The sequence below is a fragment of the Oryzias latipes genome, chromosome 19 (assembly GCF_053564925.1).
Source record: "Oryzias latipes strain Hd-rR chromosome 19, Olatipes_Hd-rR_3.1".
Taxonomy (NCBI): domain Eukaryota; kingdom Metazoa; phylum Chordata; class Actinopteri; order Beloniformes; family Adrianichthyidae; genus Oryzias; species Oryzias latipes.
In genome coordinates, this window is record NC_136255.1 from 19,670,911 (window position 1) to 19,686,474 (window position 15,564).

Genomic DNA, 15,564 nt, shown 5'->3' on the forward strand with positions numbered 1-15,564 from the left:
AAAAGTTAAAGGCAAACTCCTGCAACCTAAACTACAGATAAAGGTTTTTGCTTTGTATCTTGGCCCCACCTGCTGAAGTTGAAATCCACTTTCAGGTTATCCATACATGTCTGATCAGCGCCACAGTTGATCTCAAACTCCATCTGAAGAAGATCATCAAAACTAAGAACTAAGTTTGGTGGATGTAATGAGAGTTTTTAAGGTCACTGACCGGATGAAAGGTTGTCATAGATTGATGACCAAGACTTGGTCTAAGATTTGTGCTGGAAGGCAAACCTTCAAATTTAAAACTGAGCTCGTTGTTAAGTGGATTCAGAGCATCTTCTGGACAAGCCTGAAGAAAAAGTAAAATAAATAAACATTCAGTTTGGCCACATTATATTATTTATATCCTAATGTTGTTATTATACTAAAAGGTCATACCTGAATGAAAAATTCAATGGAGTGGCACTCATCTTTTCTCAAGCCAACTTCAAGTGAGCTAGTCTGATGTCGTTGTTTCTCAGCAATGTAAGCTCGGCTGTTTGGGAACTTTCGGGTGGCATCCAGTGTTAGAGTGTAAGTAATTTTTGCTTCAGCTGAAAAAAACCCCAGATTGCTTTGTTTAATGCACAGAATAAAACAAAACAAAAACAAAAAACAATAAGGGTAAACTTTCGCAAATTAAAAATGAATAAATTTAGCATCATTAACACATATAATGTATTGTCTTTTTTATTTATGATATTGTGTTCCTGAGTTACTTTCCTTGTGTCAGATAATGCATTGTGTACTTTAGTGTACTTGTGATGTGTTTGTCTTTGGTTCCACCTTTGTTTTTATCAGGTTTGAGAATTTAAACAAGAGAAAAGGGTGAAAATGTTCATGTTTATGTGAGAAAAGTGTATTTAGGCAGTGAGGAGTTTTACTGCCATAAAACATCTGTAATCAGACTCCGTGGATTTCACAGATCACAGTGATTTTTAGAACGTAACTCCTGCAATGAACGAGGAACTCTGCACTGGTGAAAAGGTAACACAGATATATGCGTAGCTGCAGAAGACATACAAATTTGCTTTTTCAGTATTACTGGATGAGAAACGGACGAGCAGGACACAGCGCAGCTGTACAAACTATGAGACGTGTGATGAGCTCAAAGTCTGCGGAGTTATGACGGTAGAAGATCCATTATTGCTTTGATTTTGCTTGTTTTTTTAAATGTATCAGTATATTTTTCCTGAATTTGGTCTTTGAAAATCAAATCATCATCATCTAAAATGGGAACAAAAGTTTTAAACTAAAAACTCTAGAATATTCTGTTTTAGGATGTTTTAAATTTAAACGTTTTCATCTACATTCCATGTTATATCATTCTCACTCCACACATCTTCTTGTGGTCCAGCCCTTCAATTTTAGAACCCAATGTGGCCCTCGAGTTAAAATAATTGCCCACCCCTGCCTTAGAAATATTTGACTGTTACCCATGCACGCTCACAATTGTCAAAATGTGGGGGGAAAAAGTATGAATGACTAAAAAATTTGGGAAAAACAACCTGTGTCAACAGCAGTTCGTGTTTTCATGATGAAGCAGACTCTGGCTGTGGTTTTCAGATCTTTTGAGCAGTTTTCATCCTGTGTTGAAATTTTCTCTGGGCTGAAGGTAACAGAAGGTTCCACAGTCACTATAGGTCTGGACCTAAAAAGGCAGAGAGTTGGGAATTATATGACAGCTGAACTGGATAAAAGGTGATAGAGGCAAATCCACATCTTTCTTTATGTCAAAATTAAACAGTGAGCTTCTACTGGAGACATATGGTGGATAATCTTGTCTTAAAGTTTTCTCCTCTGCCTGCACCTTTAGCAAAGGTGCAACACCTCAAAGAAGAACTCACCTGAGAAAAACTACTGTGCCCTTTGAACCCACCACTAAGTCAGGCAGTCTGTCACCACTCTGATCAGAAGACCACTGAGTGAAGGAGACGCCAAAGAACTTCAGTCCTGACTGCACTTCAGAAGCAGAGATTCTCTGTGGATGGAGATTCTGTGTTATAAGAACAAGCCAGCTGGACGCACTTTCAGAAACCTTCAGTCATGGATATGACTCACCTGTGAATAGGTAGGATTGATACTTTTGTCCCGTTCACCGTGGAATATGTAAATACTGCCTTGACCATCATCCTCTAAAGGTGCTCCAACTGCTAGATCATTAAATGTATCCATGTTCAGATCAGGCAGAACAGCGAGAGCAGATCCAAACCGTCCCTTGGTTGTTGGATCTCCTCTTAATATGGTTTGTGAGGATGGTCTTTCAAAGGAACACTCTATGTTCTGGTTGTAGGAGCAGATAAAACCATTCATGGAGGATCAAGACAAGGACGACCATATCAGCAGATTCATGTCACATTTAAACATTGCTTACAAACAGAACTATTGTGCAGACATAGACTCGTCCTTCTCTGTCAGCCTCCTTATACATCGGAGAAGATATGAGGATCAGATCAGAGAAGCTGTCATTATCCACATCCATGGCACAAAGCACTGCGCCAAAATATTCCCCAGCCTGAAACCACAAGAAGGAAAGGTTTTGGTTTAGGAATTTTCATGTGCTGTTTTATTAGAACCAAGTTTGCTGTAATTTTTTACAGAGCTAACATTTTGTCTTTCTCTATGTTCATATGATTTGTGGAATATTTGGGCGGCAGTGGCTCAGGTGATTGAGCAGGTCGTCCAATGATCAGTGGTTCGGGGGGGGTGGGGGGGGTGGGGGGGGTGAATGCATATGAATGATGGTCACACAGTCCGAACGCGCGAACTGGCAGCCACGCTTCTGTCATCATAAAGAGTGAATGAACAATGGACACATTGTAAGCGCTTTGAGCGTCTGGATATGTGCAGATAAATCCAATCCATTATTTCATTTTTATTTTTTACTTAAATTTATATTTTTCTTTTTTTTAAAACAAGATATAACACAAATGTACATGACATCAAACAAAAGAAGTCTTACAAACAAAGAGAGTAAGAGTAAAAAAACACAAATAAGTGAGGAGGGAAAGTATAAAAGGGGGGGGGGGTAAGACATGACAGCCGCCGTTCCAGGTTTTTCTATACAGTCCATCTGTCCCATTGTTCCTTAATTTTCCTTCCCTCAATCTTAAAACAAAATTAATCTTTTCCATGGTGTAGATCTCCTCCACTGTTTCAGACCAGTCTGTGAGGGTTGGTGGTTCTGGCTTAAGCCATCTTCTGGTTATTGCTTTCCTTGCTGCAATTAGGAATATTTTAACCAGATGCTGATTTTGAGCAATGACTGTTTCAGAAATTTTATCCAGATGTGATGCTACCTGAATGAAGTGCAGAACATTTGTCAAAATGCCAAAATGATCCTATTTGCGAACACCTCCAGAAGATATGAGAATGATTTGAATTTCCTGTGTCACACTGTCTCCAACATGTCTGTGGGTTTGTTGATTGTTTTATTTTAATTGAAGGTGTTGAATTCCCTCCATTTCAGTGATGTGGTAGAAGACTGAGTTAATGCACATTTTGAATACCATTCTTTTTCGGAAATAGTGAAGGACATCTTCTTTGCCCACTTTTCTTTAACTTTTAAAGTTGTGTTTTTCTGACATGAAATGAGGCTGTGGTACAGTTTTGAAATCATTTTAGATGTTTAATTCTGGTATGCTGCAATTATTGCCTCTAAGAATCGATTTTATTCATTCCCCTCTTCTGATCTAATTTCTTTGTTCAAATATTCCCTCATCTGCAGGTATTGAAAATAAATCATGATTGGTGAATCCAAATTCCACCTTTAAGCCCTGAAAGTCCCTCATCTTGTTCTTTTTTATGATTGTGGCAAATGCTGTAACCCCTTGTTGCTCCACTGCTTAAAAGTCATCTTTTGCTGGTTTGAAGTCTTTGTCAAAATAAATCTATTTAAGTATTTCCTTTTCCATTTTCAGCTTTAATTGCCATGTTACTTTTTGCCAAAGTTCCAAAGTAAAGGTTCTTACTGGATTTAGTAATGTTGTAATGTTATTTGATAAGTCCTCCTCTTCTAAACGATTTGAATGGGATATCCTGACACACATGTCTCAATCGCTTTCCACCTGGCGTAGTATTCAAAATCACACCAACAACAAACATAATGATCTGGGCTGCAAAAAAATATTATTTCAAAATGGGGAGAGACATTCCCCCTTTATTTTTAGGCAATTGAATCGGTTAATTCAAAAGGGCCCCAAGTCCACAATTTTTCAAAATAGAGATATTATATGCTCTATGGTCTTCAAGGGAAAAGCTATCTGATTATGTTCAAAAAAGTCCCAAGTCTGTTGTAATGTATTGACTATGCTTGACATTTAAAATGCATTAACCCTTGTGCTATCCTAGGCACTTTAATGTTGGGAGTTGGGTCATGTAGACCCACTAGACAGTGTGCTGAACCTTTTTTCTTCAATGATTTGTGATCTTCACTGGTGTCCATGGATTACATGAAATCTTGCCACCTTCATCCACCTTTGTCATGGTAGGGAGAACACGTAAATGCAAGGGTGGGGTCATCTAAGATAGCACAAGGGTTAAGTGGAAAAAAACTTGGACTTGGGCTTCTCTTGCATGGGTTTTGCTTTATCCCATAGGTGGCAGCACTAGTTATCCAATATGGCAGCCCCCCTCTTTAATTCAAGAAGGGCCCTAGTCCAGAGCCTTTGGTTTGCTAGTCCTTTGAAATTATAAAAGCGAGGTGCTTCATATTATAGCATTTGTAAGCTATGAACTGGTGCTAAATCTGGGTAGAGTATTAATCATTTGGTGTAGCCTCCTTTTTAAGTTATGCAATTAAAATAATTTCCTGGAAAACAAACATCATGGACTTGGGCCCCTTTTAAACTAACCGATTCAATTGTAATGTTGCATATCTGATCCTAGGTTTTCTCCCTTCCCACATAAATCTGGATATTGTCCGGTTCCTTTCTATGAACTGCTTGGGTGGTATTTCTATGGGAAGTGACTGGAATAGAAAGAGTAACCTTGGTAAGGTGTTCATTTTCACCACATTTATCCTATTTGTTAAATCAAAAGGGTATGTTGACCACTTTTTAATATCCAGGTTGATGTTTAAGTTAATTTCATTATAGTTTTGTTCGTATAGGAGTGACAGATTTTTAGGTAAAACGACTACGAGGTACTCACTGTCCCGCTTGATTTTGTAGGTGCGGTTTCTTTTGATGGGGAGTAATTGAAAAGCAGGATTTGTGTTTTAGAAATATTTAATTTGTATCCATCAAGGGAGTTAAATTCTTTGAGGAGTGTCATTAGTTTAGGCTGGGAAGTGTTTATGTCCTCTAAAAACAACAACACATCATCTGCAAATAATCCAGTCTTTTGTTCCCTGCAATCAATTGTGATTCATTTTAGTTCCTTGCACTGCTGAATGGCCTGGGCCAGTGGCTGAATGTGAAGAGCAAAAAGAGTCAGACTGATGCTGCAACCCTGTCCCATTCCTCTTTTTAACTCGAAACGATATGGTCCGAGGGAGCCGTTCATTTTTGTTCTTACTGTAGGCTTGTCATAGATGGCTTTAATACATTTAACTCAGTTTTGTGTGAATCCAAATTTTACTAAGGTGTTTGGTAAAGGAAATCCCAATTCACCCTGTCAAAAACCTTCTCGGCTGATTAGAGTTTATGGTGTGAATTACATAAAGCCTCTTCTTCTAATGTTATCCTGGGTTTGTCTGCCTCTGACAAAACCCGTTTGGTCTTAATCAATTAACTCAGTAATAAATGATTCAAATTTTTTGGTTCAAATTGATGTATAGATTTTGTAATCCACATTTAACATTGATATTGGTCTATATTTAGCACAGTTCTGTCTATCTTTTTTTTCCTTGGTGATTAAAGTAATTATTGCGTCTTTCCATGAGGGTGGGGTCCTACCTGCTTTGTGAATATAATTTTGTTCCATAGGACTGGAGAAAGTATATATATATATAGTATATTTACATAGTATTTAATTATATAAGTATTTATTATATAAAGCATTTTGAAGTATTGCTTTTTCTTTTTAATTTTGAGTCAAAAAGTACAGCTTCCTTTTGAAAATGAAAAAGCATTTCTATTAATCCATTTTAAATGTCAAATTAGACATTTCTAATTGTATTATGCTACACATTTACCAGAGAACGTCTTGAAAATGAAATGTCAATTACCATTTTCAATTTAATTTTAATTAAGTGACAGAATAAGCAGTGTTGAGGAAGGAAATGAAAAAGCATTTAGGTGGATTGCTTTTTCATTTTATTTTTGAGTAAAAAATGCAGCTTCATTTTGAACATGAAAAAGCATTTCTGGTTTTGACTTTGCTTTTTATTTATGCTACAGAATCGCTTCCATAAAAATGAACCAGCTGCTAAGAGATGGGACTCACCCCGAATGGCTAACGGAAGGGCGAGCAATCCTGATCCAGAAGGATCCCTCAAAGGGTGCAGTCCCATCCAACTACCGGCCAATAACCTGTCTCTCCACAACATGGAAGCTCATGTCAGGCATCATTGCAACCAAGATAAATAGGCACATGGATCAATTCATGAGTAACACACTGAAGGGCTTTGGTATTGACTCCAGAAGAGCCAAACACCAACTCCTGGTGGACAGAACAGTCGCTCAAGACTGCAAGTCACGACACACCAACATGTGCACAGCCTGGTTACAAGGAGGCCTATGACTCAATGCCACACACATGTATCACTGAATGCTTGGAGCTGTACAACATCAACAGGACTCTAAGAGCCTTCATAGGAAACTCAATGAAGCTGTGGAAAACCACCTTTGAAGCCAATGGGAAGCCACTTGTACAAGTGTCCATCAAATGTGGGATATACCAAGGTGATGCTCTGTCCCCACTGCTGTTCTGCATAGGCCTGACCCCCCTTAGCCAAATAATCAACAAGACTGGCTATGGATACCGACTCAGAAATGGGGCCAACATCAGTCACCTCCTCTACATGGATGACATCAAGCTATATGCTAAGAGCGAGCGTGACATTGACTCCCTGATCCACACCAACAGGATCTACAGTACTGACATTGGAATGTCATTCTGGCTCGAGAAATGCAGCCGGATGGTGACAAAGAGAGGCAAGGTAGTCAACACAGGAGGGGTCTATTCCCAGAAGGAACAATAGCAGACATCGAGGACAGTTACAAGTACCTTGGAATTCCGCAGGCAAATGGCAACCTGGAGCAGGCAACAAGGAAAGCTGCAACATCTAAATACCTCCAACGAGTAAGGCAAGTCCTGAGAAGCCAGCTTAATGGCAAAAATAAGACCCGGGCAATAAACAGCTACGCACTGCCAGTTATCAGATACCCTGCAGGAATAATTAGATGGCCAAAGGAAGAGATACAGACCACGGATGTTAAAACACGAAAGCTCCTCACCATGCATGGAGGGTTCCATCCCAAATCCAGCACCCTGAGACTGCCGCAAGGAAGGAGGCCTAGGACTAGTGAGCGTAGAAGCCACTATCCAGGATGAAACATCCAAGATGCATGAGTACATCAAGCTCAAGGCCCCAACTGACAGTGTGCTTAGTGAATGTCTCAGGCAATGGAGAGCAGAGGATACAGTGCTGGAGGACAGATCCTCATGGGAGGACAAACCCCTGCATGAGATGTACCACCGGACCATAACTGAAGTGGCTGATATCAAGAAGTCCTACCAATGGCTAGAAAGGGCTGGCCTACAGGACAGCACTGAAGCGCTCATCCTGGCAGCTCAGGAACAAGCCCTGAGCACCAGAGCGATAGAGGCTCAGATCTACCACACCAGACAAGACCCAAGGTGTAGGCTGTGCAAAAAGGCGCCTGAAACAATCCAGCACATAACTGCAGGGTGTAAGATGCTGGCAGTGAAAGCATACATGGAGCGCCACAATCAAGTGGCTGGAATAATATACAGGAACATGTGTGCAGAATATGGACTGGAAACCCTAAAGTCAAAATGGGAAACTCCTCCCAAGGTGGTAGAGAATGAGAGGGCAAAGATCCTGTGGGACTTCCAGATCCAGACTGATAGGATGGTAATGGCGAACCAACCAGACATTGTAATGGTGGATAAAGAACAAAGGAAAGCCGTTGTGGTGGATGTGGCAGTGCCAAGCGATGGGAACATCAGGAAGAAGGAAAATGAGAAACTGGAGAAATACCATGGACTCAGAGAAGAACTGGAGAAAGCATGGAAAGTGAAGGTGACAGTGGTGCCTGTGGTAATTGGAGCACTCGGGGCAGTAACCCCCAAGCTGGAGGAGTGGCTACAACAGATACCTGGAAAGACCTCAGACCTCTCAGTCCAGAAAAGCGCAGTGCTATATATAGCATATATATATATATATATATATATATATATATATGTACATATATAAACGCCAACGCCATATATATATATATATATATATATATATATATATATATATATATATATATATATATATATATATATATATATATATATATATATATATATATATATATATATATATATAAACGCCAACGCCCCTCTCACCCTCCGTTGGTGCTTTTTCCTCCAAGCTCGGGTCCTCTACCAGAGGCCTGGGAGCTTGAGGGTCCTGCGCAGTATCTTAGCTATTCCTAGCACTGCGCTTTTCTGGACTGAGAGGTCTGAGGTCTTTCCAGGTATCTGTTGCAGCCACTCCTCTAGCTTCTAGATGTGATATATATATAGTTTACAAACTAAATCTTTCAATTGTAAACAAAATATTATATTTTATTAAATGAAACATTTTTAGATAGTCTCATCCTTATTCTAGGTTAAGACCAGATGTGTGTGTTGTGTTATCTTTCATATGTTTAATTTTGATTAGGATTGGTTGTAACACATACCTGAAGTTGACTGGGGTTGATTACTTGTTTAAATGTGTCCCGAAAAACCACCTCTACAGCTCCTCTGTGCTGATATCTTGGACCCCCCAAAATTGTCAGTGCACCTCTAGTAGTCGTAGCAACCGCCATGGAGTAACCTAAAATTCAACAGTTTAGTAGACTTTAAAGTTTTGCAGTCAGAAACTGCTGTCATTTAACTTTTTGTTCTCTGCTCACACATTTCCAGTGCAATAATTTGAGATAATTGGTCCTTTACTAAATGTTTAAAAAAAGCAATTTAAACAACTTTGCAGATATAAAACTTTGTGTTCAACTTACCAAGATAACTGTCAGTCTCCATTTTCTCAGACTCATAGGACACACTCGCGCTGTTGCCGTATCTCTTATAGCCTCCCTTCCACTGGTTAGCACCAACAATTCCCATCTGAACTCCCTTTGGATGAAGACGTGTTTAGTGACATGTCTTTTGTCATACTTTTATCAAAATGTCTATTTCAGATGATCACCATAGGGCCGTAAGCAGCACTAAAGCCCTCCTGGGACATTTCCATTTTCAGTGTGTTTCCACCAGTCTGAGATCCTGTTAAGCCAAAATACATAACTTTAGACACATAAGATAACATGAGATATACTACAGAGTTATGGCAAACTGAGAAAACATAGAACATAAAATTAGAGTTAGATTTGTAATATAAAACCTTAAAAGTACCTTCAATGGGAAAAATCTGGGATTGTAAAGTTGTTCTTATGTTCTCAAGTGCCTGAAAGCTCTCTACTTGAAACACATGCTTTTGTGGTGGGTAAGATGCAATCAAGTCAAGCTCCCTTTTTCCTCTAGAGGAGGTGAATGCCCTGCCCACCTAGAAGGATAAAAAATTTAAAGAAATCCATGAGTGGAACATTTCCCTGTAGAGACCCTTTAGAAACCAGATTGCATTGGCATCAACTTTTTTTAAATGTCACTTAAAATCAAATTATGTTAGGCAAAAGACTAAAACTACACTAAACAAAAGTGGTGGCCTGTGTCATCAGATCAAAATCATAGCTACTTAATCAACTCATAAAAATATGTAAAAATTGAATAAAACAAACCACAAGAATGAAACTCACCCCAATAGCATATCGAACAATATTGGCTGACTGAGCTTCGTTTATTGCTGATGGCAACTGTCCAGAGTCAGACGATTCTCCATCAGTAATAACTATCAAAATTATATCTGCATTTGATGGAAAAGCACCAGAGAAAACTCCACGCCTGTTGATAAAAAGGGTTTTGAGTGTAAAGACGTTTTTAAATGAAACATTGGGGGGGGGTAACGTTTTTAGTTTCAATGTATTATTTTAACTGGATGGACTTGAGCTTAGCCCCTGAATTCCAGTCATATGTAGGTCAGGTCATGTGTTGGTCAGGGCAGGTGAGTGAATACTTTTTAATATAGTGTATGCTGAAATAAACCAAATCCAAACCACATCAAGGGTTTTCTGAAAAATCTTAATAATTGTGCAACATTTATCTCAGAGGTGCTTAAATGAAAGTGTTACAGTTTGCAGCTTATCTGTTTTTCCAGGAAAGTACATCTGAACCAAAGGTGACCCTTTTTTTCCTTTGATTACTTTGGAAAATGCAGTTTGGGCTTATTTTAATAAAAAGAAATTTAAGATCTTTAGCATAGAATCTGTGCCTGCTATAAAACATATTATCTCTAGATATGATTTTACCATACTCAACATATTTACCCAAAATATTTAAAGGGATTCAATTGTTTACTGCACTAAAATGGCCTGGTATTGTAGTTCTAAGTTCATTTCTTGTACTTTTACCTTTTAACTTGAATACAAGCAAGCATGCTAAGTCCATTTCTGTAGTTACAATTCAAATAAAAGGTATGCAGTGCAATAAGATTACAAAGGTACTTACACAATATTCTTGATGGCTCCAGCTGTATTAGTTATGCCCCTCAGCTGCTTTATTTCATTTACTTTTGTCTTCCAGTTATAGGGGGAATATGTATTAAAATCAAAGTAGGTTTCATATCCTCTAGAAAACTGGGCAACTGCAAACTGCAAAACAAAATTACTAAAGCTCATTTAAAGCTGAAACTGAGATGCATTTAACAGGAAAACTACAACAAGTAATGCTGATGTAGTTTTAATGCAGACAAAAAACCTGAAACCGTAAACTTAACAAAACTTTGTATTTTAGGGTACAGCATGTGGACAGTTTTGAGAAGACATGTTTCTGTGAAGGTTTGAAATGGGATTACTTGTGCTGGCATTAAAGTAACAAATAAAGGTAACTGAAATGCTGAGATCTGTGTCTCTGACTTGCCTTTGCATCTTCTTGTTGAAGTGAACTGATGAGATTTGTCACAAATTCCTTCATTTTGGTAAAGTCTGTTCCAGAAACACTGCCTGAGCCATCCAATAGAAATGCAATGTTTGCTTTTTTACATTCTATTGAGAAAAAGGAAAGAAGGTAAATGGTTAAACAGTCCTCCACAGTTTTCTTATTCATATTGTAGTTTATGTCAAGGGTGTTTTTTCAAAAGAACAACTGATTTAGTTTTACACTTGGGATGTTGTCATTATGAATGTGATGTGTCAGGCTTCACAAGTGATTATACTTACGCGGAAGAACAGATGGAACACGGCGTGTCACGCGGTTATATCTGTCCAACTCAATGCACACGCCATTATACATGGTAATATGTTTGCATGCAGTGGGAATGGTTGGGCCACACACCTGAAATGGGAAAAACACACACAAATAAATTAAATAGTAGTCTTTTCTTTATTTATTGAAAAGTAAATGTTCTTTCTGTAAAATCAATGCTTTTTTAAATGAATCACCAAAGTGTTCTGTGTAGACGGATCACTTGTCATTGTCAAACCGAGGGACATGTTCACTGCCAACATTCCATCTGTGAAAAATACAGTTTAAAAAAAAAACTATTTTAAGCATATTTAGCTCATTTCAATCCACAACTTCCAGAGTTGAAGCACTTGTTACCAAACTTCCCATTTGGCAGAAGCTCATGCTATAGAGGTTAATTTTCCCAAGAAATAAATAAAATAAAAAGTAAAAATCTAGTTTGGTATTTTAACAACTTTTTTTATTTATTCTATCATCAAGCATTAGAAGAATGTTGCAGTCTGCTCTTATGCTTCAAGCTAATGATTGTGTCCCAAATGCTTGAGAAAATACATTAATGTATAAGATGTTTTTATTTATTATTTAATATTATCTTTACTCATGAATTTCATAAATGATCTGTACTTAGACTGGTAAAGTATAAATACCTCTAATTAGAAGCTACAAACCAGGTTATAATAACTGAATAAAAATATAGTTTTTAAAGTAAAATAGTTAAGTAAAGCAAGGCAAGTTTATTTGTATATTACAATTCACAAAGACAAAGTAATTCAAAGCGCTTCAAAAAACTGGAAAATGCATCAAAATCACAATATATAACAGTGCAAAGATTAAAAACATACATATTATAATCATTATAAAATTTACTGTAAAAGAAAGGGAAAAAAGCATAATAGGGGTGGGATTATATAAATCGGCTTCCTACCACTCCATTTTAAGCAATTAATCAATAATATAAGAATAATAGGGGTAATAAAGTGGAATTAAAATGGCTTTTTTATTGACTTACTTTTGAATGTGGATGTAAATATGGATATGTATTCATGCTGTTGTTTTTACATTTTTCATTTTCCAATCAAGTCACAATTAATCATCCAAAGTTTAATAAACGTACGTCTAGACGTATATCTTTTTTATTTGGCTGCCTTTTTATTATTTATTTTGATCACTTTATCTGTTTTAATCAAATCCAAAGGTAAAAACTTTATCCTATTATTGATGAAAGCATTTTTACGTACCTGAAATGTTCTCAGTTACACATCTGCCATTGGAGCATTTCAGTATATTTCCTCTTCGATTTCTCGAGTTTTGTTGAAGAGGTGCACCAACAAGCAAACTATGGAAGCAGGGAAAGTATTTAGGTGTTAGGATGATGATTTTCTTTACTGAGATTTCTCATACAACAAATAATATTGTGCTTGGACTTAGTGCAAAACCTTTGTGACAGCAGCAATAACCACTTCAACAGATACACCTGCTGTCTTTCAACTAAAGAGTTCAAACTTGGAAAAAAAAATCATAACTTTTGATGAAACAAAATTGAAGAAATAGTGACTGTAAGTGCAGTATTAGATAGGCACTTCTTATAAATGTTAAGATTTGAACTTACTCTGATTGCCTTAGCACCATCTGGTGGCCAAAACCTGCATCTCCTGAACTCAGGGACTTCCAAGCCACAGGATCGAGATTGAAACAAAGTGCAGCTTCTAATACTAATAAAGAAAAAATAATTTTAGATATTAGGAATTTCACCTATAAATTTAACCAATAGATATTCATTCATTTGTTAGATGTAGAACTTGTATCATTTGTTTGCTTTCTTCTTGTACTTCTCCTTTGAAAAGACTTTAAAAAGCCAAATTCAATACTTTAACATGATGTTCAGAAAATGTGAGTGTACTAATCCATGTTCCTTTGTCTACATTTATGAAAAAATAACTAATTGTTCATATGATATTTAAACTATTTTTATGTATACTTTAATTTTATGTTTTATCCAGGATAATAGCTTTTATAAAATCATTTTTGTCTACTATTATTGATTATATATATTCATATTACTTTTAGTTTTATATTTGTTTCTAAAGTCCAGTGTTTTCCTCCACACCAGAGATGGAGGGTCTTTGCAGGGGGGTCTTGGGTCTGGCTGCCTTCTTTAGTCTGGGACAGTTGACCCTGTGGCGATGTCCTCCGTGATCTTGACTGGGGGGGGTCACTGGTGTGGAAAAATCCCCAAAAGCTCAGGGCGCCAGCTCAGTGTCCATCCTGAGACTAGGAGGTTGTGATTTCAAATCCAAATCTTTCAAGCATTAGGGACATTAAGCATTAAGGGGTCAAATCAGTCAAATGGAGATGACAAACTCCACACAGGTGTCTGGCAGCTAATTGGGCTTTCAACAGTGATTTCATTTTCTCACTACAGCTTCAAGCATTAAAGTAGTTTTTTATTTCTATTATAACTTCATTTTTTTATTTTATGAATGTGTGAGGGTTGAGGGCACTATGTGTAAAAGATTGAAATTTATTTTTATCCAGTATTGCCCTTTGCTCAACAAATGTTTACAGGTTTGTTTTTTTATAAAAAGTTTTTGATTTTATGTTTTTGTTGCATTTCAGCCTTATCAAAGTTATTTTCAAAAATGTTCACATTTTCCATCTGTTTTAATCTTAGCTCACATTTTGAGGAACTTATTCTATGTCTCGACTTTATTTGGTTTTGCTTCTTGCTTTTGTCTCATAAGGTTTCAGCTATTTATTCTCTCTACATTTTTTTCAGTAATACTGACACAATCTCCTTCTCAGCGTCCCATCATTTCCCCTTTCCCTTCTTCTTTGCCAAGCATCATTTCCCCACCAGTTGTTGGTTAAAGTCAGATTAATTGTCTGTTCTGTGCAAGTGTTTTAGTCTTTTTTGGTAATAAAGTTTGATAGAAATAACTATCAACCTTGGATGACTTTCCACAGTGAAAAACATTATAAAAAAAAGAAAAGGAAAATATTTTTTTTCCCTTCACTTTGATGATTATTCTGTCATTAACAGAAATTTTGTCAGCTTTAGTCATTAAAAGCTTACAATCTCTTTAGATTTCAGTTCATTTTTAGTTTAAGGATCCCCAAAATGACAACTTACTTTGATGAGGAAGTGTGGAAGACTATATCATATTTTATTACAGCTCTTAAGGGTTGGCGTCCTCATTTTACTGTTGAATAAACCATTTTTGCCATCTTTTCAACAGCCTAAACGTAATAAAAGCCCAGTAAAGGGGTCAATAATGGTATTTTTCATTTTTACCATAATTTTAGAGTCAATATTGTGCTCTGTTGTACATAAAAATTATTTTCTGTCGGTAATATACATTTTCCACACTTTGATACTTTAATATTGACTTTGATATTTTGAAAGAAAAAGACAGAATCTCACACAGACAGGGGGGGTTAATGCCCAGATGATGACTTAGGAAAAGAAGAACTGAAATTTCTAGCTGTGATAACACAATGAACACTAACTGTCATTGAAAACTGATGCTCTTGAATAACGGGAACAAATGTTGGAGAGAAAAACCAAATTAAAATGTAATTTTCAAGCTTGCAGATACAATTTTTCAGTGAGAAAATAAAAAAGAGAAAAGTCTTACCAAACCAGATAAGAGTTGCAAAAAATATCCAGTCCATTATGTTACTGTCATGGAGAGCAATCTTGAACTGTGACAAATCCTCTGGGGTCAACTTTGCTTTGAAGCTGAGTTATCTGGCTTTGATTTCAGACAGTATGAAGGAGGTGATGTTGAAAGCAGAATGCAGAAATGTCAAAGGACAGAACATGTTGAAACCAAATTTGTAGGTGGAGTCACAATACTGACATCATCAAGCTTTTTTTTCATCCACCACAGAGAGAAAGCCATTCATGGGTTAGTTTAGTTTATTTAGTGGTTCATTTTCTAAGTAAGTAAACCTAATGTTTATTGTTCTACTAAGACCTTCATACTTTGTTTGCACATATTTTTATCTTTATAGAAATAAAGGAAG

The 15,564-nt window shown here is 36.9% G+C and overlaps 1 protein-coding gene across 1 annotated transcript in view; it reads right to left on the minus strand.

Moving 5' to 3' along the window:
* Positions 1-15,349, minus strand: part of LOC101175538 (uncharacterized) — a 56,238-nt gene extending 40,889 nt beyond the window's left edge. Inside the window, exons 1-19 of the mRNA XM_023949274.2 lie at positions 15,174-15,349; positions 13,148-13,250; positions 12,777-12,874; positions 11,736-11,806; positions 11,514-11,628; positions 11,215-11,339; positions 10,804-10,946; positions 9,996-10,140; positions 9,595-9,745; positions 9,392-9,465; positions 9,204-9,318; positions 8,886-9,022; positions 2,399-2,539; positions 2,086-2,307; positions 1,872-2,005; positions 1,533-1,675; positions 424-578; positions 212-334; positions 70-143 (exon numbers count right to left, since the gene is read on the minus strand). Coding sequence (XP_023805042.2) covers positions 70-143; positions 212-334; positions 424-578; positions 1,533-1,675; positions 1,872-2,005; positions 2,086-2,307; positions 2,399-2,539; positions 8,886-9,022; positions 9,204-9,318; positions 9,392-9,465; positions 9,595-9,745; positions 9,996-10,140; positions 10,804-10,946; positions 11,215-11,339; positions 11,514-11,628; positions 11,736-11,806; positions 12,777-12,874; positions 13,148-13,250; positions 15,174-15,210 — 2,306 coding nt within the window. The 5' untranslated portion in view covers positions 15,211-15,349. The remainder of the gene's footprint in view (positions 1-69; positions 144-211; positions 335-423; positions 579-1,532; positions 1,676-1,871; positions 2,006-2,085; positions 2,308-2,398; positions 2,540-8,885; positions 9,023-9,203; positions 9,319-9,391; positions 9,466-9,594; positions 9,746-9,995; positions 10,141-10,803; positions 10,947-11,214; positions 11,340-11,513; positions 11,629-11,735; positions 11,807-12,776; positions 12,875-13,147; positions 13,251-15,173) is intronic.
* Positions 15,350-15,564: the final 215 nt, after the last annotated feature.